Raw genomic sequence first — 23,617 nt, forward strand, 5'->3', positions numbered from 1 at the left:
GAACTACGTCCAACTTTTTTTGGAGACTGGATTCAAACTGCTCTTAAGCCTTTTTGCTAGTTTGCAACTCGTTTTGAACAATGGCTTCCTATATTTTGGAATTTTTGTCCGTGCCCAACCTTTCGGAACGCTTTCAGGCATTGGGATTTTTGTCTTGTCAAGGCTTTGAGGCTTCATAAATGCTTGCAATCAGTAGCAAATGTTTCTACGGGACTACGTAGCACAACATTTTCGATTTGCTCCACCCAATGAACTTTTCTAACAAGCAAATACCACTAGTCAACCACTTTATTGCTTTTATTATTTCTTACCCCATAACATGACCAAGAGTCGCAATAAAGACTTACTGTTATTATTACTTTGTTGGTCCATTTTTTTTTTCATTATGCTAACTTTTCTCAATGTGAGACTACGACCTTCTAGAAATATCGATTGTGAATGAGCTTCCCGCCAAATCGGCCAGCTCTTTGTCATAGTCGCTCTGAGCTACTTTCGGACTAGAATAGTAAGATTAGAAACGTAGATCTGTTGAATTAAAGACAGGTCATTTTTATATCATTTATTGTAACGTGGTCCGCTTCGAAGTTTTGTTGTCAAAAGCTTTCGTAGCTGACCAAGAGCAAGCCGAAAATTTGAATTTTATGTGGTGCTTACCACATAACTTTGGACATATCTCCTGAGTTCCCTAAGCACAGCTCTGGGCTCAAATATGGCCAATTTCACCTATTCAACAACATTTTGTTGTCGTATGAAGTGCTCATATGGAATAAAGTGAACGGTTTAGCAGATAAGAATTTTTTGCGTCCGTTCGCAGTCCACATCTTCAGAGGTCCGTGGTCAGATCTACAGAGTTGGCCTCATAAGGCAGGGCAAAAGCATAAGCAATTACAAGTAGCTAATGTGAATGTTCCCACCTATGGTTGCCTGAAGGATTTGGTAACGTTTTCCCCTATATTCGGGAGAATTATATCTTTGGCCCAGAGTGAAAGGCCGATACCAAAACCTGGCCGGGGGAAGATCATTGGGATGTCTCATGCTGGTGCCACCAAGCGGACCATTGCGACGAGGCTCCAACAGGGAAAATCTTCTGTCCATGACAACCTTGTTCGCTTCAACAAGACTGAAAAGGTGGAGGACAAGTCCAGAAAACCAAGAACTCGACCAGTTTGAACCACTGCCCTCATCAATATGATCAGACAAAAGATCAAGAGGATCCCCCAACTTAACGTTGTTCAGATGTCCAAGGAGTACAACATCTCCCTAAGGAGCCTCGAAGGTGGAATCAAAGATGACTTTTGGTGCATTTACACGAAAGATATTTTGACACATGTTTTGGCAAACAATTCCGGAAACGCTAGGCATCTGAAAAAGGGGACTAAAACTAACTTCATTTTCACCATGACCTTTGTCTGAGCCCCCTTGTATTTTCATGATCAGTCATAGTGTAGTTGCGACCAAGTCCAAAGCTTTAATTGGTTTGAATTAGTTCATTAATGATATTGACATGGATAAATGCATTGTAACCTTGGTTACATCTTTGAATTGCATTGACATGCTAAATTAAAAAATAGACACTAAAAATTGTGGATACCCACACATGCATATTGAATACAAAAGGTTTAATAAACTTTTTCAGATAAACTTTTTTGTCACAAATGTTCCCAAATATATCTAGTGCACATAAATGCACTGTTGCTTACATGCAAAGCGCTTAAAATTTCAGCGTAGACAAGTACAGTCTGAAGTTACATTGGACCAGAGGCTTGAACGGGGCCGAAAGATTGAGATTCAGCGGCCTAGTGTTATTTAGACGGTAAAATCTTCAACGAGCCTGGAACAGGTAAAATGACCTGATTTGTGGGCTCATGGACATTCCTGAGAATTCGAGAACAATTTTTTGTTCGCCAACATCCTGCCAGCGGCATTGTCCATCATGTCGAGTAAGCTTTGCTTCTTTGATTAGCACAAATGGGATTTATTATTCAATAGAAATGAAAAAATTAAATTCGACCACTTGCTTTTCAAAAATCACCATATTCTTTGGCCGGAATTACGTGGCCAACCCTGTAATTCAGTCGCTTTTTACAGCATTCGATTCGCAGTTGAGTTGAATTAACACACATTTTTAGTTAACATTTTTGAAAGGGAGGTATTTTTGGTCTGTTTAGGTAGTTTTTCCACTTGATAGGGTGGCAGGCACTAAATCATATTCTGCGTGCATTTACTGGATTAAGCTTTCTGCTCTTGATTGCAGTAATTGCTTTGGGGTTGTTTGGTTAAATATTAAGCACAGACTTTTTTATCTCGCTCTGCATTTTTTACTTCAAAAATTTCAGTTTCATCGCTTCTCATAGATTGGGTAATAACTTGGCCATATTTGGCCTTAAACGGTAAAGTTCATTTGCCAAATATTTGGCCCCGTTAGTCATCACTGAATTTGGTTAACGAATATGTGTAAGCTTCTCTCACCAATACTCTGAAAGAACATTTCTGTCACTTGGAGGAAAGATTATTTTTATGATCGTTCGCACTCGTAATCCCACCTATGTTTCCTTTCCGATGCTCTATATATATATATACTTATTGCAAGATGATTTGAGGGGAGCAAACAATAAATGTTGAAAAGTGGGCTAAATCATAGTTCTAATGGCTTTTACCTTGTTGGCTTCCCATTGAATGTACATGAATCCATAAACAATCGGAGTGGAAAAATCATCTCCGCCGAATTGAACAGCACTCATTTCGTTCTTGACCTGGTCCATGGCCACGTTTTGAATCGTGGTGTTTTGAAGCTCACTATGTTGGAAATTCGCTCGAGAAGCCTAAAACCCCAAAAAGAGACTTACATGTTTAGCTCAGTTGTGTTTTTTGGGAAAAACTGCAATCCAAATTTACCGTGATCTCGAAGGCCCCTGTGTTCCATAAGTTCGATGGGTCTTCGTCTTCTAAAGTCACGTTGAATTTCAGGTCCTGGTAAAAATTTCGATTTTCATCCAGAAAAAGAAGAAAGCTTTTCTTGAATCCCATTTCTAAAAAAAGTTTAAAAATTGTAGTATGTGGCTAAAGACGGCTAAAATATTCTCATCCATTTTCTAACCTAAAGTTTGATACACCAACACATAAGTTTGCGTGGAGCCCTAAAAAGGTGCTCTCCACTTTTTTGTGCAAAATGTTAAAAATTCAACATATATCAATGGACTTGTGAGCATCCAAGATCTCTGGCAATACGCTTTTGCTTTGGTTTTTAGCCCTATGGCTTACATATGCGATCACTTAGAAACCAACCGGAACGGGGATGCCAAGATTAACAACTAGCATCTCCGATTTAAGTGTATGGTTTGCATTCATCATCAATTAAGACTTGCCCCCAGGTCGCTAAATTACGCATTTCAATTTTTTGCTCGATCGAACAACTGGGTCAAAAGTTATGCTTTCTCAAAAAGCAGTACATAGCAGGGCAAAGAACGCATGAACTAGCACATTTATTATCGTAGTTGATTATTGTGCCACAAGAGGGATAACTCATTCATTCCATATAGACTTACGTAGTGGACATTGTGAGGACATCACTTTTATTGCACCAGTCTTTAGTTTCATTTGGAGAAGAACGAAATACTTGCAGCAAAATCCAACTTTTTTTTTCGACAAGCGTCTTTTATCCATTGTTTTGGACAATTTAAGTACTCCTAGCGATATGTAGTTCCTTGTCTTATGGGCTTCTTCAACGCCTCTGTCCCTCTTTCTATTTCTTTCAAAGTCCTTTGTATTGACTAGGTTCCTCTGAATCTAACCATCAAAATATGTTAAAGGTTGCAAAGCATTGCTGAGGACACATTTTGACAACTTGTGAGGTTTTTTTACACTGTAAAACGGATCTTTTCAAGCCCATTTAGGTTGTCTTTCGTCATGATGCCTTTTCTAACAAACGTTTCGACAGTTCTTGATACCTGTTGAACAATTGAGGTGGACATCGTCTTTGTGGAATCCTTCAAACTCTGCAAATACATCCACGGACTCCTCGTTTGGAACGCAGAAATCGTGGTAGAAGGTATCGAACCAATACTGAATGGACCCTTCTCGAATATATGAGTTTCCGTCCAGAGTGTCCTTTACTTTCAAGAGAGATTCTAAATGGACCCAATACTTGATTTGCCCTGAAATGAAGTTCAATTTATGAGCTGCAAGATTTTGACCGATTGGAATTTAGATATCTTTTTCGGACTGATTTTACTTATTTAATGTCTCCGTGTCCCCCGTATCTAATTTGCAAAAGAAGTAAATGCGGACAAAAGCAATCGTTGCAACAGAAAATGTGTGAAATTCTCTATAAAGAGCTTACCAATGTAGACTTGGACACGTTCACCATTGTCTGGAAACAGTCTGGCCGTAGCATCGTAAAACCCCACTTGGTAAGAGTTTTTTCGCATGTACCATATTGAGTTGTAATCCAACTTCATTTGAGTGATCCCATATACACCAGCACCGAATGCAGTTAGCACGATGATGATGACCAAAATCTAGAAGGTAGAAATCTTCAGACAATTCAAGGCTTCAAACGTTTTTTGTTGACTCGATACCTGAACAGGAAGCTTGAACAGATATTTGGTGATGCCTTTTTCAAAGACCAATTTGCCAATTTCGATTTGACTGACTTTGTTTGGTGTCCAATCCGAACGTTTAGGTCTAGAGCAACAACCACATGGCTTTCGGGCATCAATCCTTCCTTCATCAAGGGCTAGGCAACTATAGAAATCAAGTAAGAGGCGATTGACTCGAAACCTACTGTAAATGGTTCTTGGTTTATAACATAACGTATGCTTACGCCACAAAAAAGGTGCTGGCAAAGATGTATAAGAACAAGACTCCCATCGCGGCAAAAAGGCAGAATGTCCGCAAAATAGGCATACTCTGGAAAAACCACGGAAGCTATTTGTGAAATGGAATTACACTTTTCACGCTTCTAGACAAAATACCGAGCTTGATCCAATCAGAAAAGCGGCCATATCTGTGATCGAAGTGACTGTAATAGAAACTCCGGCGTGTTTCATTGTCAACCCAATGCGTTGAGCCACTGGCAGATATTTCTGTTTAGGGGTCAGGTTTTCAAGAGACTGTGAATGAAAGACAAATATTTGTAATAAAAAGCGAACACCCTTGCAAGATTTCATTTTGTGTTTGTAAGGTTGCGTGACACATGACACAAAAGTAGTGTTGATTATTTGCAGTACATTATATTCTTCACTCACGAAACCAAGTCACAAGTTGTATGACAGCAAGTGAAAAGAACAAAATGTTGCAAATATCAATACAAACTAGTTACAATTAGGGCGGAAATTATTGGCAACCCCCTCGTTTTTATATAAAATCTTAAGTAACTTACGACGTATCTTAACAATTGCAGCAAAAAAATGGTATTAGTATGAAGAAGCAGCACAGCTAGTATGATTGCAATCATTGCAATGGTTGCCGAATTATACTCAATTATGTTAGATTCATGATGTCAGAAATTATTGGCAACGTGATGATTGATTTACATCAATAACCAATTGCATATCCTTTTTGGTTCATGACAGCAGTCAATCGTTTACTATAATTAACAATCAAGTTCTGACATGTGTCTCTTGACATTTTCCCCCACTCTTTCATAGCAAAAGCCTCCAATTCATTGATAGCCTGAGGATGCCTTGCCTTGACCCGTTGCTTCAGCTCTTACCAAATGTTTTCGATGGGGTTTAGTTCCGGGCTCTGTGCTGGCCCATCCAGAACTTTGATCTTGTTGTTGGAGAGCCACTTGGTAACAATCTTGGACTTATCCTTTGGGTCATTGTCCTAAACAAATGTCCATCTTCATCCAAGGCCGAGATCCTTCGCTGATTGTTTCAGGTTGTCCTGCAGTACTTTGAGGTAGTTCTCTTTGTACATGGTGCCCTCAATGCGAAGGAGCTTCCCAATACCAGCGGCGGCGAAGTATCCCCAAAGCGTGATGGATCTACCACCATGCTTAATGATTGGAACTGTGTTCTTTGGATCAAATGCCTTTCCTTTCTCATGCCAGGCAAATGCCTTGTCCATTGTCCAAAGAGCTCAATCTTGGTCTCGTTGCTCCACAAGCATAGAGAACAGAATGCATCACCCTTGTCAACATGGTCCTTAGCAAAGGTCAAACGGTCTCTCACGTGTCTCTTTTCGAGTAGAGGTGTTCTACGGGGGTCGAAATCCACCAAAACCGATACAACGAAGAGTTGTCTCAAGCGTTGACCTTGAAATCTTGTTGACCTCCAGGCTCTTGAAGATAGTCTTTGATGTCACTTTTGGATCTTTCCGAACCATTCTGACCATTTTCCTCTCAGCCGTGGGTGAAAGGTTTTTTCGACCCCGCCCATGAAGATTTTTAACTGTGTGATGTTGCTGGTATTTTTTGATGATGGCTCTCACTGAGGAAATTGGGATGCCAAACCTCTTGGAAATGAATCGATAGCCACTATCAGATTTATGGGCGTCGACCAGATTGGCTTGGAGATCCCCACTGTACTCCTTGGCCTTGACCATGATGCAAACGAGACGAATTTCTAATTGAATGAACATCAAAGCGATGGTCGCCTTTTAATACCATTTGGGGATAAATCCGGCTTGAGCTTGCAAAGCACAATTTGACAGGATACTTTCTGCGATCTACAGGTTTCAACAGGAAAGTTTGAGCGTAAGTAAGTCAATGTAAATCAAGAATGAACTTGATGTGTCAAACATTGCCAATAATTTTCAACACCTCTACTTTTACAAAATTAGTTGTAACTCAAAAACGAAGTAATCAAATCCGTTCAATTCTCGAGTGATGTTTTCTCATACTGATGCTGTTATCCTCAAAAACAATTGTGCTATTTGAAACATTAGTACACGAGTAATATGAAAATTATGTCGAAAAATCAAGGGGTTGCCAATAATCTCCGCCCTAACTGTATGTTGCGAGATAGCTATTTACCTGTACAATTACGAACATATCGTCCACTCCGATGCCAAGTAAAAGGAAAGGGATGATTGGATGCATGTCGGCAAAGAAAATCCTCATATAAAAGCACAATCCAAAGGAGGCAAAGATGGATAAGCCAATCACCAAAATTCCCATCAATGCAAGAAGTACCTGTGAAAACACCCACCAATTAGAATGCCCTTTCAAAGCCATTTTCCGTTGGTTTACCCTTTGTTCCATGCAATTCCATCTACCCAAAACAACCGCGATATAGATGAAGATGAAGCCAAATCCAACCAAGAAAAGCAAGAAATTGCTATTCACAACTCCATCGATCTCATCATTGTAGCTTCTCTCGGCCAATCCATACCTATAAATATAATCTATGTCCAAAAAAAGTCACTAAAAGTTCAAAACTCTCGTCATTACATCTTGGATCCATTCGGAAGACCCGATGGAACATCTTCTCCAACCACAATGTTGATAAACACGGTCTCCCAATCAAATGCGGCCTCATCAATGCTGGCTTGGTTCTCTTCTTTGGTGCCATTTTCACGAAGGATCCACACATTCATGAGACCTTTGGCACTCAGAACATGGCCAGAGCCATCAAAAGCCAAGCCAGAGAGAAGAGTTTTCACCCGTGACCTAATTGGCCATACGCATTAGATTATACAGTAGAAGACTTAAAGAGTATGTTTAAGAGTTGCGTTACCTTTCATCAAGAAGAGCCTCATCAATAGCTTCCAAGATATCGTCTTGGCTAAGTTTCATGATCACGTTCAAGTCACTGTTCCAAAGGCCTGCATACAATCGGAAATCATTTTGTTAAAAAGAAATGAAGTATATTTCAATTTTCAATTTTGCTTAAGGAGTGTCCAATTCAAAATATTTCTTTTCAATCTGAGGGAAGCTCGGTTTGTTATTTCTTGATAAATTCCTGTGAAGATTTACTTACGTAAGATACTCTCCTGATAACAATCTTCTTTCGACACTGCGTCCAAATCCCTAAAAATCGAGGAATATGTAATGTTAAACTTAGGATTTGTTTTGAGATAACCAATAGCTTTTTACCGTATGCAGAGGTCGGTATAGTTATGGAGTTTATCTTCTGTCGTGGCGTTGATAACGTTTTCATTGAGCTTCGCCAACTGAAACAAAATGTCAAAAAGGTGTTATTTTGAAAATGTTCCGTTCCAAACCAACTCAACCGTTTTCGTTTGTATCATATATACTTTGGCCGACTTGGAAAGTTAACCTGATTTTTCTAAAGTTGGAAATTTATAGTTAGTGATCAGTTCCTCTTCAATTGAATTATTTTTGACGCAGAAGTTTTAACTTATTCTTGATTCCTTTTTTCAAATTCAAACTGATCGCATTTTTCTCTTTGAAGAAAAGATGAGGTGCTTGTACCTCGGGTATTTACAAAAACACTTTGTTATGCATTTCATTATATTGTCAATTACGATTTCTGAGCAAATATACATTCCACCCTCGATTCGTAATTAATAACTTGATGGTTGGTTAAATACCACGAAATAAACTGTTCCATCACACAATTTACAGATTTTAGCCTCATTTGTATCTTTTTATAGATTTCCTTATCGTTATTGGAACTGAAATCCCCAGCATTGAGCAATGGAAAAATATGCATCTTATTTAGCTTTATATTCCTATAAAATTTCATCCAGACATGAATCAAAGGTGGCGGATTTGGCTAGACCTTGAATGTAGGATTGGACAGTCAGAGTTACAACATACTATTAGACCATAGCCTACGCGAGGATATGGTATAGACGAGCAGCCGTAGAGGCTGAGTGGACAAGGCGAGAGTCCTCTCCCCAGAGGTCGTAGGTTCAAGCCCCGGTGCCGGAAATACACACCTCTTTGTGTAGAACTTGCATGGTGTTAAAATAGCGTCAATGATGCAATATTACATCGGAACGTTTATTTTGAACTACTTTGATATCTCCATAGATCTATACAACATATATCATTTGATTATCCAGTTATTGGTAGCTAAAGCAATTACTTACGTATTGTACATGTTCTGGTGTCAAAACATTATCTCCCTCGATGATTACCGACTCGTACCGCATGTCTTTTGGAAAGTTTTCCTCGATCCACTTCTTATCCTCCAGGAACTAGAAAAAATAATCATTTCATCAAAATGTGACACGCCCCTTTACTTGGCTGACTTGAGTCGAGCTCGATTACTGGAGATCCGTAGGGAGTCCACAGGAGTTCGTCGTCGGTGATTTGGAGCCAAAAAGCCATTCCACTGGAGCAAACGGCGCATAGAAGAAGAGCTCCAATCACCGTCTTCCATGGATGATTTCCAATCAATAGACCCAATCTATAGAGTGAAAGGAAATAAATCACTCTAAGGAGAGACAACTTGATTCATTTCCAATACTAAAACACATTGCTGTATCTTAACGTGAGGGAGTGATTGAAGTATCCTGCTTTTCATTACGTAAACGCATGATTGGTCGATATTGGCATAAATAAGAAATCCAATGGAAGCCTCAAAACAAGACCCTCATTACATTACTTCTATTCGGGGGTTAGGAGGGACTATTAATAACCTTAATTCCATATTTGAGATGACTTTAGGATTTTGCGATTGAAAAATCACTAACTATTCGTTCAATGGCACGAAATTTTGAAACATTGGCCGGTTTCCATACGATTGACACTTTTGAAGAATTCACCTTTTTTTTACCGTAAAGTTTAAATCCAACATATCTCTCTTTGTCCAAAATGTTATGACTTTTTATACAGTTTTTTTTATTCTTTTTTTTCTAAATGTCAAGGCAGCAGGGCTGCCAACGCCCACAACGAAACCACAACAGACGCAAGAAAAGTGCATACTTGTAGAGACAATGAAATATATTTTCCCACAAAGTTACTTTATCCGGAAAAACCTTCTTAGGTTGCTTGCCATAACGAAAGTCAGTCATGAAGAAAAAAAATCGGTTGCTATAAAGATGGTGCTTACAACAGGTTTATTTCTACAGGTAAAGTTCTTATGACATTGTTCAATTGTATTAACTTTGAATTCAAGAACACTTTATGGATACTTCTAGTATTTGCCAGTGTAGAAATGTTAATTGTTCACTATTTTAGAAACATGTTGTTCATGTTTGCCACATTTTTATTAAATCATAGTGCATTGTCCTGTGGTCAAATGTTTACTCAACCTTCAAATAAGCGTAACACCTCAGCCATTAAATATCTCCTTAAGAAATCCAATTGCTTTCTATATCTGGCAAATATCTTTTGAAAAGCACCAACTTTATCACCAATCTATTCAAAATCATGCATAGCTATCAAACATAGTTATAAAATCAGGTCGCATTTTCATCACAACCACCTTGCCCAGTTTTTAGGGCATGCGTGTTTATCTAAGAATTAAATAAGAACTTATCTTGGAAAATCTTTATCAATTACAACAAAAATAAACTAGCTTTCCCAGTTCAGTATGTTTCCCTCCTATGTGTCAAAATTAGTGCAAATAAATGCGTAAGAAACTTTGAAATTTTGAAGGCAATAACATGCTTCTTAAATACTATTTTCTTCGGTATTTGTGCTTTGATGGTAAGCCCCTAATCGATGAAAATTGACGCTTGCTAGATTACTTTTTTTATTTCGAAAACAAAGAATGTTCTCTTAGGGCTGGTTAAAACTAAGACAAATATTTCGATGTTTTTTTTGTCCAAAATTGTCCAAAATTGTCCAAAATATGCAAGGGATTGTCCTAACTGCTTTACTAACAGAAGAACTCTTTTGCTGTTTGTTTTATGACTTTGCACTTGACGTCCAGAAATTGGACTGAGCACGCTGGTTACTACAAACTATTGAGCTGCACAATACAAAGCTTGCACCCACTTATATTCCAGCTCTTCTCTTACAGTGTGGACAAAGTACGAAGGTATGAACGAACGTCATTAGATGCATATTACAATCCTGGCTAACATGAATTCAGATAAGCTTTTTATCAGTCACGGTTTGAGGATAGAACGTCAAATGAAGTTTATTTTTGTAGCTTTTTCATGATCTATGATCTGCACTAACCTCTCTACTTTCTTACGGGAGATCGTTCGACATAATTTCGATTGCTTTCAAAGATATTGTTGAGAAATCTACATATTTCCCTTGGTACATCAGTTTCACTTTAGTTCGAACATTATTTGAAAATAGCTGCCATTTTATCTTTATCCTAGAAACATGAGTCCATGCTCAAATGTACGCCTATAGCATGACCTTAAAGTTCAAGCTTCGGTTTCATTTTTAATACCATTGGGCCCTTGAATCCGAACTCAATCAAAGTAAGCTTAAATTTGTGCTATAAAGGAACAGATCTCGAACCCTGAATAAATATTCGGCAATGATACACCAAGACCTGAAAGTGTGTAAATCTTCATTACATCATGTGCTACAACATGATTATCAAATTTGATCACAAATTACCAAAAGAATATTTCCTAATTACACAAATAATGATAAAGTTAAGGATTTCTGGCTCATTGAACAGTTAGCTTATATAGTTTGGAAATTACAACAAAATGCTTTATTTTTCAGTGGGCAAAGTTAGGCCTAAATGAGGTTTATCCCGGGGTTTCCTTTGAATGTTTTTAATACAATAATCATCTACATTGTGAGTGACATTATTTGTATCCTGCGGACATTTTTGTGCCAACAGTTTGATGAGACCAAAAAGAGTCTCTACAAACTAGATGGAAGAGACCCGTGAGAACTGTCAGAACCATATTTTTACGCATATTACCTAGAGTGGCCAAATTGAGTCAAAACTAACCTTTGAAAGAAAGCGTGTACACAATTCACAACAAAAATATGACAGATCGATAAGCCATCCGTACTTGTTTACCGCCAATTCTTCGTAATAAAGTTTAAAAAATCTATAACTTTTCCATGTTTGAAAACCTTTACCCACCTTCAACTGGATATACTTGTCGAACTCAAGTCTACAAAAGGCGAGTGGAGAATTTAGTTCCGTTGAAAAATCATCTTCGAAATTCACCTGCTGCGACTGATTGTCAGACGTTTTCTTGTTTGTGAAATCTACATGATTTTTTCGTCACCCTGCAGCTCAGAATGAAAGTGAAGTTTTTAATGGTACGTCGCTTCCCCATATTCTTTCCGGGAATAAAGGATATACCTTTGCATGGCACAAATGAGCCTTTTATAGGCTATTGGAGGCTTTATATAGATATTTCAAAAGCTTTCTTTGCTTGAGTAAGGCTCTTACCAACTTTCTTTAAAGCCTTTTATGCGGTCTGCAATTCTTGACGATAATCATCAAGCTTACGTTAAGTTGTGAGCTATTTCCATTGTAGACAAATCCGTGTGAGGTAGTGCAGCAATTGAGACGCATGAGACACAATTGAACCATTACTTATTCACGGTTTGACAAAAATGTTGCATTGCTTTTTGGAGCGAAGGCAATTCATCTCAATCTTGAGACGCTTGACTCATGGACTTGTGGATTTCATGTGCTATTTGCAGTAAAGTGTTTTTTTCAGGATCTTTCAAGTAAACTGGAAGAGATTAATCTGACAAAGTTTTGAACTCAGGTAAGTCTTAAAATAAAATTTGAGTTCATGCTGCGTTGAAAAATGGGGTGTAAATCATTTAAGTTCTAAAAATAATTACAATTTTTTTATCAGATATTTTGGCGTCAATTTCTTTCTCTGAGTTGCCAGTTTTAATTTTGAGTTGCACATCCCTAGCAACGTTTACACTGACTTGCTTAAAATGTTCGATTCTAAATTTCAAAATAATGTGCTTAAAAGTCACATCTTTCAACATTTTGAGAGGAGAAAGCCATTAAAATCATTTCATAAATGAATTTAACGATCCATTCATTTTTCAACAACTGGCGGGCTCAAAATCTGCATAAAGACTGTTTTTTTAAATGTTTGGTTTGGTTTTCTCATGGTTTTCTAACCACCACTTGGAATCTAATCTTAGTACTATGAAAATGACTGTTTGAGTTATTTTCATAAATGTTTGCAGATATTCCTAAGACTAAAATTATGTGTGTATCTTTTCCATTCAAATTAAAACCTTAGCTTTACACCTTAAATTTCAAACCGTTCGACAATCAGGACATATCATGAGTCTAAAGCTTGGGCGGGCCCCTGACACTTTGATGATTGAAGCGATTTTTTCTATTTGATAAGCAATTTAGTTCTGCAACTTATCTCAATTAAGTAAAAGCTGGTTTTAAGAGCTTGATAACCGTTTTCTGTTTTTGACATTGGAGACCTAGCCCATTGCATTGGCTTAAACGCCTAAAACTGCCCAGTATTGTGGTAACTAAATATAAACTATTAGTTGGGTTTGATATCATCAGACATTGTTGAAATTTGTCTTGCACCTACTCCGACTGATTGATGCGTTAAGTGCGTCATGTGACACAATTTCTAGCTTGAAAAAAATTCGCAAATAAATCAAGTGGTGCTTCATTTATGCAACTGAGAAACTGAACAAAACTAGTCTGGAGTTGGTTCGACCCACTCGAAAATGACACCCGGCAAAACTCAGTTCGATGAACTTTTGCACGTATCCTCCAAGTCATGAATTGGGTCAAAAATCATGTTGGCCCACTTGTATACTTTTTGAATCAGGATACCCAGGAAATCAAGTACAACATGACAACGAGTTAGTTTCTCAACGAAAGAGGTTTGTAATAAGCTTAATAATCACGGGCTTTTCTAACCGCTACAGGGAATGTAATCCCCAGTACTATTAAAATGAAAGATTATAATTCGTCTATTTATTACCTTTCAATTTTTATATGATATTTGGTCTACCAACGAATTTGAGTTGGCAGACCGAGCTAATCCTTGAATGTAGGGTTGATCTGGAATGCTATCTAAACATTTGTCCAAGTCTGACTTGAAAGATGCTACCGGATCAACAAGGCCTACGTATTCCCTACGAATATCAGAGGGAAGCAAATTAAACAATGAAGGAGCCCGAGAAAGAAGAGATGTGGACTTCATTGTTCGAACTAACCTGGATTCTCGAGGACTTGAAGGTGCTCTCAATACGCACATTAAGCCCCTAAGATCTCTAGAATAGACCTTAAATCCTGGGTTGGGACAAAGCTCATGGATACTTTTGAAGACGTACAGTGTCAGATACCTTTCATACCTTCTATGTGTCCCAAGTTTTTTATGATACTCGAATTTTCGCCTCACTCCTAGTCAGCTACATACACTTTTGACAACATAACTTTCAAACAAACCACTGTACAAGTGAATAATATAAAGATGCCCTGTCTTTAATTGAAGGGATCTGCGTTTCTTATTTTATCACTTTAATTCGAAAAGCGGCTCAGAGATGTTATGACCCACAGCAGGCCAATTTGGAGGGAATCTCATTCGCAGGCCACTTTTCTAGAAGCCCGTGCTTAAGCCTACCTGCGGCCTTCAATTTGTTGTTCAAAATGTGACCTGTCGTAAACAAGTAATCGATTGATGGTCTTTAAATTTCAAAACAAAATGTCCAATCCACCAAAAGATATACCAATGGAAGTAAAGTGCTTGTTGTTGTCTGTTAATGTAACTTGAGGTGTCTTCATGACTCTGAGTTCATATGTCCTCGAGTCCACTGAGAATCCCATTAATGTGCAAGCAATTATTTGCACATCACCAAAGGCTGAGAAGATACGTAAATGCTCAGACTTTTAGTGAAGGAAGTATACGAAGAACTATAGAGAAAATATGCAAATTGAGAAAACCAAATCTTAATCCCATGGGAAGATAAGGAAATCTCCAAACTCTTGAAACTAAAAAAAAATGTGTGCGAGCTCATACCTGAAGAAACAATTTTCAATGAACTTGGTCATAATCACGGTCAGATTCCCAAATCGGCAAGGAGGCATGGCCTCCACGCCCACTAAACCTGGCTCTTCCACGGTCTCCGTCATGTTCAACACTTCACTTGTCACGTCTTCTGTCTGAAGAGGTTTTACTGGATCAACTGATCACTCAGAAGGTCCCGTTGACTCGTTGACTTCAAACACGTCAGAGATTAGACGAGTATCCAATAGCGGGTTCCTTGACAAATACTTTCATTGTCATTTATGTCATGGTCCCGATTCCAAAATGTGATAGTAGCATAGCAACATTCGAACTGGATCCCTCCCATCAAAAAATCACTGGAGTCCCATTTTGTGCCCGTTACTTGGGTTCGAACTCGGTACACGTGCACTAAATTCAAGTTCGCCTGTATGTGGATGATGCAAGTTAGGCTAATCTTGGGAATATGGACGTTGCGCTCTGATTATGCATTTGTTGGGTTCTAATTCACCATTGTTCGTCAGCCCAAGGTTGACAAGCAATGTTGTACAGTCGGCAATCGTATGGCTTGAGCGTGAAACTACATCTGAACCTACAGTACACACACTTTGCACGTTCACTCGCCGATTTTCTAGGCCTATCAGAAGAAAGAGAAGAGAAACGACAAGAGAAACTAGTGCCCTACACGAGAACTCGAGTTGCTTCCATTGTAGACCCTGGGACAATCTCGTTTTTCCTACTTTTCTCATGTATAATAGACGCTATTGGATAGATAACAAATCAAGCCCAAAATAGAAAGAGTTATAGGTCAAATGATTAAATATTGCAGAAGAAAAAATGATGGTTTCATCTCTCATTTTTCCCATCAAACGTTTAAAGTAACACTAAGTAAAAGTCAGTTGGCTTTCGCCTTTTTAACGGAATAACTTGCCATCACAAGCAGCGATGGGAAGAATCGAGATTGATCGAATTTCTGCAACTATGGGTTGGATAAGTTTTTCAAGTGTCCTTTGCTACAAAGCATATTGATATAGCATTGGCTGAAATGCAAAATGTTCCTCAAATATTGATATTTTTACTGTTTGATGGTTGATTGAGTTGATAACAGTATCCATAGACCACCTGCAGTATCCAACGCCTGGCCACGACAATTTCAGTTTTTTTCACAGTCATCAAAATGGTTATTGAATACGATATAACTTTTTTTAAATGCAATTGTCGTCATTTTGACTTTAAAAAGTTTAGATCAAATGGCATCCCTGACTCCAACCGATCGTGGTGGCAAAATTCAAACTCGATCACACACCAAAGACGTTTAGTGGTTGTATCTCACATTCGATGCAAAATGCCCATCCCAACGTGTCAAAACTACATACAGGTAGGCTTAAAAATTGACGGAGGTGATCGTAAATACTGGAAAAAGATGATTGAAAATAATACAAAGAATTCTATTTTCTGCCATTTTTTGCCACTTATTTTGGACTAATTTCTGCCATTTTCTACCACCAATTTCTGCCAGGTGGTAGAAAATGGCTTTTAATAATTTCTTGTCCCTGATCACAAGACATGCATTTCATAATTTCTCAGGGAAATATATTATAACATCTGGTTTGGCTTGTGTTCCAACCTAATACCAACACCCAAAAGTACCAATCTTGTAAATGAAAGAGCCCTTTTACATAAAAGGCTTTGCCACTTTATAAAATAACAAAAACTATGGTACCAATAAACTACTGTGAAGGAGACGAAATGCGACGGGCCCGTCCCTCTTTCAGTGCAACCGCACTCCAGCTAGGAAGATAAGGCAAGACACTGAGAAAGCTTGATGGTTGAAAGCAAGAAAACAAGGGCTCTTGGTGTTGCCAAGGGACCCAATGGGACCATTGGTTTTTTCCTAACATGATACCTTGTTTTGATGAAGTAATCCAAACCCGGGTAAGGAATCCCCAAATGCCTTAATATTAAAATGCTAAAATGTGAATATATTAAGAGACATAAATAAATGAAATGTAAGGTTATGAAAAAGTGACGTTAGCAACCCAGATGGAGTGACGTCCTTTCGTCATGATATAATGGAAATTGAATCAATCGAAAATATAAGTCTTAAGTTGAGGAACAAGGTTAGTTGAATAGGTTGGATAGGTTTGGTTCGAGACTTTCCGTTGTCAATTAGGATTCATCACCGGGTTTATTTCATTCAATGAGCTCTCTCTCCAGAGTTCCAAGCATGACCTGGCTTGACGCCAGCGGAGGCGTTTCGTTCCAAATGGCCTCTCCATTCTTCAATGTCAGTTTGTAAGAGAAAGGGCCCGCGTTCCATTTTGACGATAGAACCCCGGCGATCCACATGGTATTCGGACTAACCATCATTGAGCGTGCCGACACGATCGTTACCGGGGTTTCTCCACTAAACTTGCCCCATGTGAAACTGTCCAAGTCAAGTTGGTACATGAACTTGTCAAGTGGGTCGCTTTGATCTCCAAAACAAAGAACATAATCCCTGCCTTCGTAAGAGTACTTTAAGGCACCAAAGATTAGGGTGCGTTCAGGATATGGTTCGATTTGCTGAATGGCTAGGGATTCCATGTCAAAGATCAATACTTCATCCAAGAACCACACTCCTACAGCATATCCACCCACGATTAGATGGTGGGACTCATTGAGTCCCACATTTTGCAAACCCCAGCTTTTGTGCGGCAACTCTGGACCAAGGGTCCATTTGGATCCATCAAATATCTGCGTAGCATTGGTGCCTCCTTCAGGGGTAATTCGGCTTCCAATGAGAGCGATCTTCTCAGCCCCTTCAAAGATCAAACCCCGACCGCCTCCGACTAATAATGACGGGAAGGCTTGCCACGCCCACAATGTCCTGTTGAAGAGGTGGCACAACGTTGGATCTTGGGTATTTGTTTCCAGACCACCACACATCAAGATCCCTAAGCTTGTTTCGGCAGCTGATTGGGATTTGAATGGAATTCCATCAGGGAGTGGGGGTAGTGGTTTGGGTTCCATTTTCTGGGAGCTCATGGCGCAAGTTGGCTGTTGCGCTCCGTAGCTACAAAATTGAAATTCTGCAAAAAAGTGGGAAGCATTATGCAGGAACTATTTTCGATCAAGGTTTGATAATTTCATCGTAAAGTGGAGGCAATGCTATCTTGGCCTGATTTACCAATCACGTTCTCCAGGGTGGAGTTCTAAGCTTGGATTTAGGCCCCTGACAAACTCTGCTCACAAAAAGTCGTGTCCTCAGCCTCAGTTTTGCAATCTCAACTATCAAACCAATAGTTGAACAAACAAGAAGAGAATGCATTTTGATTTTGACAGCATCTCATTCAATATCATTCGTTTTGCTCACTCTCCACTACATAACGAAAGTCGAGGAATTTCTTTGATTTGCTAATTGACCTCTGCATTGCTCGCCTTTGCTCGTGTTTGTTCGAGCAAAATTCAAAATGAAATGACAACCAGGCTGGCCAGGTTTTTTTCAGCCAGCAATGCTAGCTTGTGCAAAATCGATCCTAAAAATGCTAATTGGAATTCGAAAATGCTAGAACAATGCTACTTTTTTAAGAAAATCATATTATTCATGGTGCTCATAAAGGATTTCAGACTCCCAATTCAATTATATTTGGCACTCGGTATGTTCAGGCAATGTTTTGAAAATTATACTTCAAGAAAAAAAATTTGAAAAACACAAAAATCAAAAGAAAAACATTGGAGTTAAAATTGATGCAGTTGCGTTTATTATATTCTCCTAATTTTGAACCCTGAGACTTCGAAGGGGATACCAAATGGTTATGAGCATTATGTGAGCAAAAATGTATTTTTGGGATTTGAACAAGGTTTTTTACACCCAATTATAATTGTTCCTATCGCCATAAAATGTTCTTCTTGGGTGAGATCATGTCATGAAAATAAGAATTTTTTTATTTTTTTTTCGTGCATCAAGCTTCAAAGCGGACATTAGCAAGAGCTGCAATAAGTTTCTTTATCCATAGAGCTCAATTGTTGTCTATCTCTTCTATTTTGAAATATTTTTGCTACTTTTAAATCATGTGATTTGGTTTACCTCAAATGTGTGGGGTGAATACTTTTCAGAATACAATGAAACTAATCAAAAAAGTTATGTCTCTTTCAATATTATAGTAAAATTAACGCATACTTACATTTACTTAAGGATAGTAATTCGTCCTTATCCACGCACTGACCATTTTGATCAACATCTTTAATTGTATTAGCCAACCCAAAATCTTTTTGTGTGCCAAAAGTCTGGTTACAAACAGAAATTTGGCTAAAACTCCCTTTGAATTGCGAAGCAATTAGTATAAATAATTTTGATTGCTTAATGCAAGGACACTAATGCAAGGAAACGCCACTTTTTTGTAATCACCAAACCTTTCCCACCAAGTAAGGCCTAAACTAGAGGGCTTGTCAGAGAAAAGTCACTACAATATTCAACAAATTGCATTGTAAAGTTTATTGTTTATTGTGAAACCACTCAAGGCACCAAGAGATGATGATAGAAGAGTAATGGTTTTAAAAATGAAATGTTGAAGCCAAAGGTTAAAGACTAAATAATATTAAAGGTAGAGAAGTAGGAGATGATAGTAGTCATAGCAAGTATAAAGGGACTTGTTTCTTGGCAGGCTCAGGAAGCCCACATGTGATAATGTTAATCTGAATAATCTAATGAAATATTAAAGCAATCTAATCTTATGAAAAAATGGGGTTCAGAAAGGATTTCAAAAGTAACAAAATAATAAGAAGAATCTAAAATGCCATATCCATGAATCAGCTTGTCTTCAAGTAACATTTGGCAATGTCCTTGAAGAAAATATTCAATGATCCTTGTCATGATAGAACTCTTTCTTATACAGTGCATCAGTTCAAAATCTCTTTGGAAACTTTTTAGTTCTACTGATCGTTTACATTTTTGAAATGGAGCCACTTGTCAAATCTCGCGCGTCTCTGAATCCAGGGTCCCTAGTGAACACAACAAAATTTGACTTGACCTGGAAATGAACTCGAACGAGAATTCAAATGGTGACCAATAGCAGAAACTAAACTCCATTACGCAATTCGGTATTTCGCAAATATATTGAAATAAACAATCATGAACTCGCTTCATTTTTCGGCACTATCTTCATTTTGATTTCCTTTTTATCGCCAAAAGTCATCCGGCCCTAAAAGACGTGGCAATGAATTGGGGGACACCATCTGATTGGCTCATCCACGAGTGAATTGGGCTAATAAATAGGAAAACGAAAGGCTCCTCTTTATGAAAGTGTAACCGTCACTAGAGGGTTTGGACATTGAATTTACCTGGCTCTAAAGACTGCTAGTGGTCTGAGTTTAAAGATTCCGAGTTGCTCAAATTATAGAGTTCTCACCATTTCACTTTTCCTTCTTGTTGATAATTGTTTGATCGAATTGACTAGTTAGCTGATATTAACCAAGGTGACTCGGAGTCACAATATATGTTGAGGTATTGTCTGTGTCTTGTGGTATTGATTCATTCGTTTTGATCACTCCCGTAACTGTCAATACCACAACACGGTGCTCAAAAAGCCCTATCAAGTTTTGATGAAAATTCCCAAACACGTTGGCATATTTCTACCTCAAAAAAACATAGGGAACAACTTTGATTTTATTGCTTTACAGAATTCTAGCCCACATAAAAAACTTCCATGCCTAAAAACATTAAAAAAACTAAAACTTTCAAAAACCTACCCAATCTGAATTAGGAGCACAGATAGTTAGCTTTAGAATATAATTTATGATATCATCTATTTCACTGTTACTTAGTTACATGGGATTTAGTGGTTCAATTTTAAGTGTTTTTAGCCTCAAAATGCCCCGGTTATATGTTAATTCAATTTCCCAAAGATTTGATATCGATTTTCATTATCACGAAAATGAAAAATTATTTTTCTTTTTCTTGCATATTTTCAAATTGACTTAAAATCTTGCACAACATAATAACTTAAAACCCTCCAAAGAGCAGATATTTGAAAATTTACTTTAGAATTGTCCAAAAGACATTTATATGGGCGGTCACTAATAATTTCATAAATATCAATGAAGTCTTAAAGAAGCTATTTTTGATCAGTTTCAACAAAGCCTTCAAGAAACGACAAAATCTAAAACATTGTTTGTTGCATGTGTCGTCTTCAGAATTCAAGTGAATGGGTAACTAAGTGTATTCATAATGGTTGTAAAACACATTTTCAAAGATTGCACTTTTTTATGTGTTTTAGGTGACATATATAGCACATTTTTGCTGTTGTGAGACTATGCAAGAAAAAGAAAAATAATCTTTCATTTTTGTGACATTGAAAATCCCGTGTAACAAAGTAGCAATGAAATAGATCATATCATAATTTTTATTCAAGAGCTAACTAACTGTGCTCCCTATTTACATTGAATAGGTTCTTGAATTTTTTTGTTTTTATAATGTTTTTAGGCATGTAAGTTTTTTATGTGGGCTAGAATTCCATAAAGCAGTAAAATGAAAATTGTTCCACATTAATTTTTGAGGTAGTAAAATGTCAAGATGAGTTTAGGAATATCCATCAAAACTTTAAAGGGTATTTTTACCACTGTGACAAGACACGGCCTTCACTCTCGACATACAGTATATTGTGACTCGAGCTCGTCTTTCGGGTGACCGGTTCTCAGACTAAAGCCCTCGAACTGGTCACCCTTCAGACGAGCACTTGACCGGGGCAATATTCAATGTGATGTCCACTTTGACGTTCTCAAACTCGTGATATGCACACAGGACACACTTGGGAGAGTGGCGACCTTGCTCATGCTTGACTCATTTTCTTGCTTCTTTAACTTACTCTGACATGCATAGCTAGTAACCCCCAGAAATAAGCTTCCAAGGCAAAGATTTCAGACGGCAACATTTAATTCTGGTATTTCTTTTCTTCAACTTGGAGCAACATTTCAAATGGCGGTTCATAATTGCAAAAAAACACTTCTAAAATGGGAGTGCCAATTTGATTTAATAGATTGTGGCATTAGAGTAAGATATGCAGAATAAATGTATTTTTATGAAGGAGTAGATTTTGTTAAGTTGATGAGGCTCTTTCCAGCCATGAGAAGGTCGTAGGTTCAATTGTAGATTATCCCTTTTTCACTGACCATAGATGGCGGACATCAACCGACTAAGGACAAGGTATAGCTCAACAGAACAACTCTTTCAATTCAGTGGATGGACACAAATCCTCAAACAGTGGCCTACTCCCAAGAACTTCAATTGAGAAGCCATCAAGTGCACTTGTAAAAATTAGTAGTTAAAATATTAGTAGTCCAATGTCAAATTCATTGCAATATAGAATATTATGATTACATCAGAACCCAAATATTTCAATAAACCTTATTGTTAGGAGCTATTGAACCCAAGGAGTCCATACGGCAGAGTGAACAAGCAGAAAATTTTCTTCCCAGATGTCACTGGTTCAAACCCAGCAGCCGTGAGGTTAACTTCAAGGGAGGATCCAGGAGACTTGGTGCGGCACTTAGCACAGTGTCCCACCTAACCCAAGGATACCTTCAACAGGAGGATTGGACATGGAAATCAGCAAAGCGAGGCCACTTTGTGATAACAATACTTCAGCTCCCCCAAAGTCCCAAAGGATACTACCATATATTATGGAAAAGCAATTTAAAAGAAAAAAAATCGTGCTTTTATGACAAAATGTTGAGTATATTACTTTAAATGAAAATATAGAAACTTTCTGGTTTTTGTAGTAAAAAGTCTTAGCGTGATAGGAATAGGTTGTTATGAATATCATAGAAGCGGTGTAGTTTGGCCTCAAATGTCAGTACCTGACTGCCTGTTTCTATTTATGACTCTGTCAAAGAGCTGTGACGAAACGAAAAATCGGCCTAGCTCCACTGATGTCCACTCCTCTAGTTAAAGGTCTCTTTGCCTAACGCAAGGGATGTCAATAGTCTCCTTCCTAATCTCCCTCAAATAAACTTTAGATAGACGCTAATCAGTAATCACATTCCCAGAACAAGAACCAAAGTGATACCGGACATGGGCGATGGCTGCATCCAAAACCGAAACAGTTGCCTCATTTTCAATTACAATTTTCCAACTCGAGGCTAAATCACTCAGCTAAAAGCATGTTTGTAAAATGGCTTATGACATAAACATTTTTCTAATCAAACATGCCTGATTCCACCAACGCCTTACCCTCTTTCATTGGGATGACTTCAACTCGTTCATTTGCTGTTCCGTATTCAAATGTGCACCGTGCCAAGTCCTTAACCGTCAGACTGCCAACTCCAACGTTGGAAACGGTTTTAAGATACAACAGTCCAAAGCAGTGGTGAATCTGCATCAGTTCCAAAGAAGAAAAGTGAGTTTTGGACTGGTCTAAGGCGTAGCAATTGCCTTGGGAGCACAGTTCATAAGCCCAGGATATAGCAAAGAATTGGAAAAAGCAGATATGTTGAAGAATTGAAATTGTCAAAAAGTGCATTGTAATCGATTTGGGCTCTGAAAAGGGACTGTGCTTGAGTGAAAAGAGTGTGTCTCCCGGACAACTAATGAAAAAAATCGAAGCATTGGAACTAGAGTTTGAGACAATGAAAAATGGATTTCATTGTCGGGAATTATAGTAACGGCTTGGGGCCAAGAAAATGGTTTTTTAAGAAAGAGTAATGTTTGAGCGTTTTCTGATGTGTCTGAAAAGAAAATATATTTTCTACCCCATTCAAGATTCATGTAATATTTTCATCAAAAACTGAATGAAAGATTCATTTGCAGAGAAAAATGAATGGTACATTTTGCACAACAGCC

The 23,617-nt window shown here is 38.0% G+C and overlaps 2 protein-coding genes across 5 annotated transcripts in view; both read right to left on the reverse strand.

Annotated features, from left to right (window-relative positions):
* The window catches only part of LOC131881836 (NPC1-like intracellular cholesterol transporter 1), a 19,468-nt gene extending 4,046 nt beyond the window's left edge, over positions 1-15,422 (reverse strand). Inside the window, exons 1-16 of one of the 3 annotated variants that reach the window (XM_059228809.1) lie at positions 14,815-15,397; positions 9,185-9,323; positions 9,004-9,111; positions 8,042-8,118; positions 7,926-7,975; positions 7,683-7,770; positions 7,397-7,615; positions 7,196-7,337; positions 6,980-7,138; positions 4,974-5,111; positions 4,823-4,908; positions 4,578-4,743; positions 4,340-4,517; positions 3,948-4,154; positions 2,896-3,029; positions 2,658-2,822 (exon numbers count right to left, since the gene is read on the reverse strand). In XM_059228809.1, coding sequence (XP_059084792.1) covers positions 2,658-2,822; positions 2,896-3,029; positions 3,948-4,154; positions 4,340-4,517; positions 4,578-4,743; positions 4,823-4,908; positions 4,974-5,111; positions 6,980-7,138; positions 7,196-7,337; positions 7,397-7,615; positions 7,683-7,770; positions 7,926-7,975; positions 8,042-8,118; positions 9,004-9,111; positions 9,185-9,323; positions 14,815-14,927 — 2,169 coding nt within the window. In that variant the 5' untranslated portion in view covers positions 14,928-15,397. Of the gene's footprint in view, positions 1-2,657; positions 2,823-2,895; positions 3,030-3,947; positions 4,155-4,339; positions 4,518-4,577; positions 4,744-4,822; positions 4,909-4,973; positions 5,112-6,979; positions 7,139-7,195; positions 7,338-7,396; positions 7,616-7,682; positions 7,771-7,925; positions 7,976-8,041; positions 8,119-9,003; positions 9,112-9,184; positions 9,324-14,814 lie in introns of those variants that run through there. The other 2 variants (XM_059228810.1, XM_059228811.1) reach the window with 2 other exon arrangements.
* A 1,357-nt stretch (positions 15,423-16,779) lies between these two features.
* Positions 16,780-23,315, reverse strand: LOC131881994 (uncharacterized). 2 transcript variants are annotated; one of them, XM_059229003.1, is made up of 2 exons: positions 23,009-23,315; positions 16,780-17,870 (listed from the first exon to the last, which is right to left on the reverse strand). In XM_059229003.1, the coding sequence occupies exons 1-2, from the start codon at positions 23,295-23,297 to the stop codon at positions 16,993-16,995; spliced, it is 1,167 nt and encodes a 388-aa protein (XP_059084986.1). In that variant the 5' UTR covers positions 23,298-23,315; the 3' UTR covers positions 16,780-16,992. The 2 variants fall into 2 exon arrangements, with proteins under 2 accessions (XP_059084986.1, XP_059084987.1); XM_059229004.1 differs by lacking the exon at positions 23,009-23,315 and adding an exon at positions 20,190-20,238.
* Positions 23,316-23,617: the final 302 nt, after the last annotated feature.

Source organism: Tigriopus californicus, chromosome 6 (genome assembly GCF_007210705.1).
Source record: "Tigriopus californicus strain San Diego chromosome 6, Tcal_SD_v2.1, whole genome shotgun sequence".
Lineage (NCBI taxonomy): Eukaryota > Metazoa > Arthropoda > Copepoda > Harpacticoida > Harpacticidae > Tigriopus > Tigriopus californicus.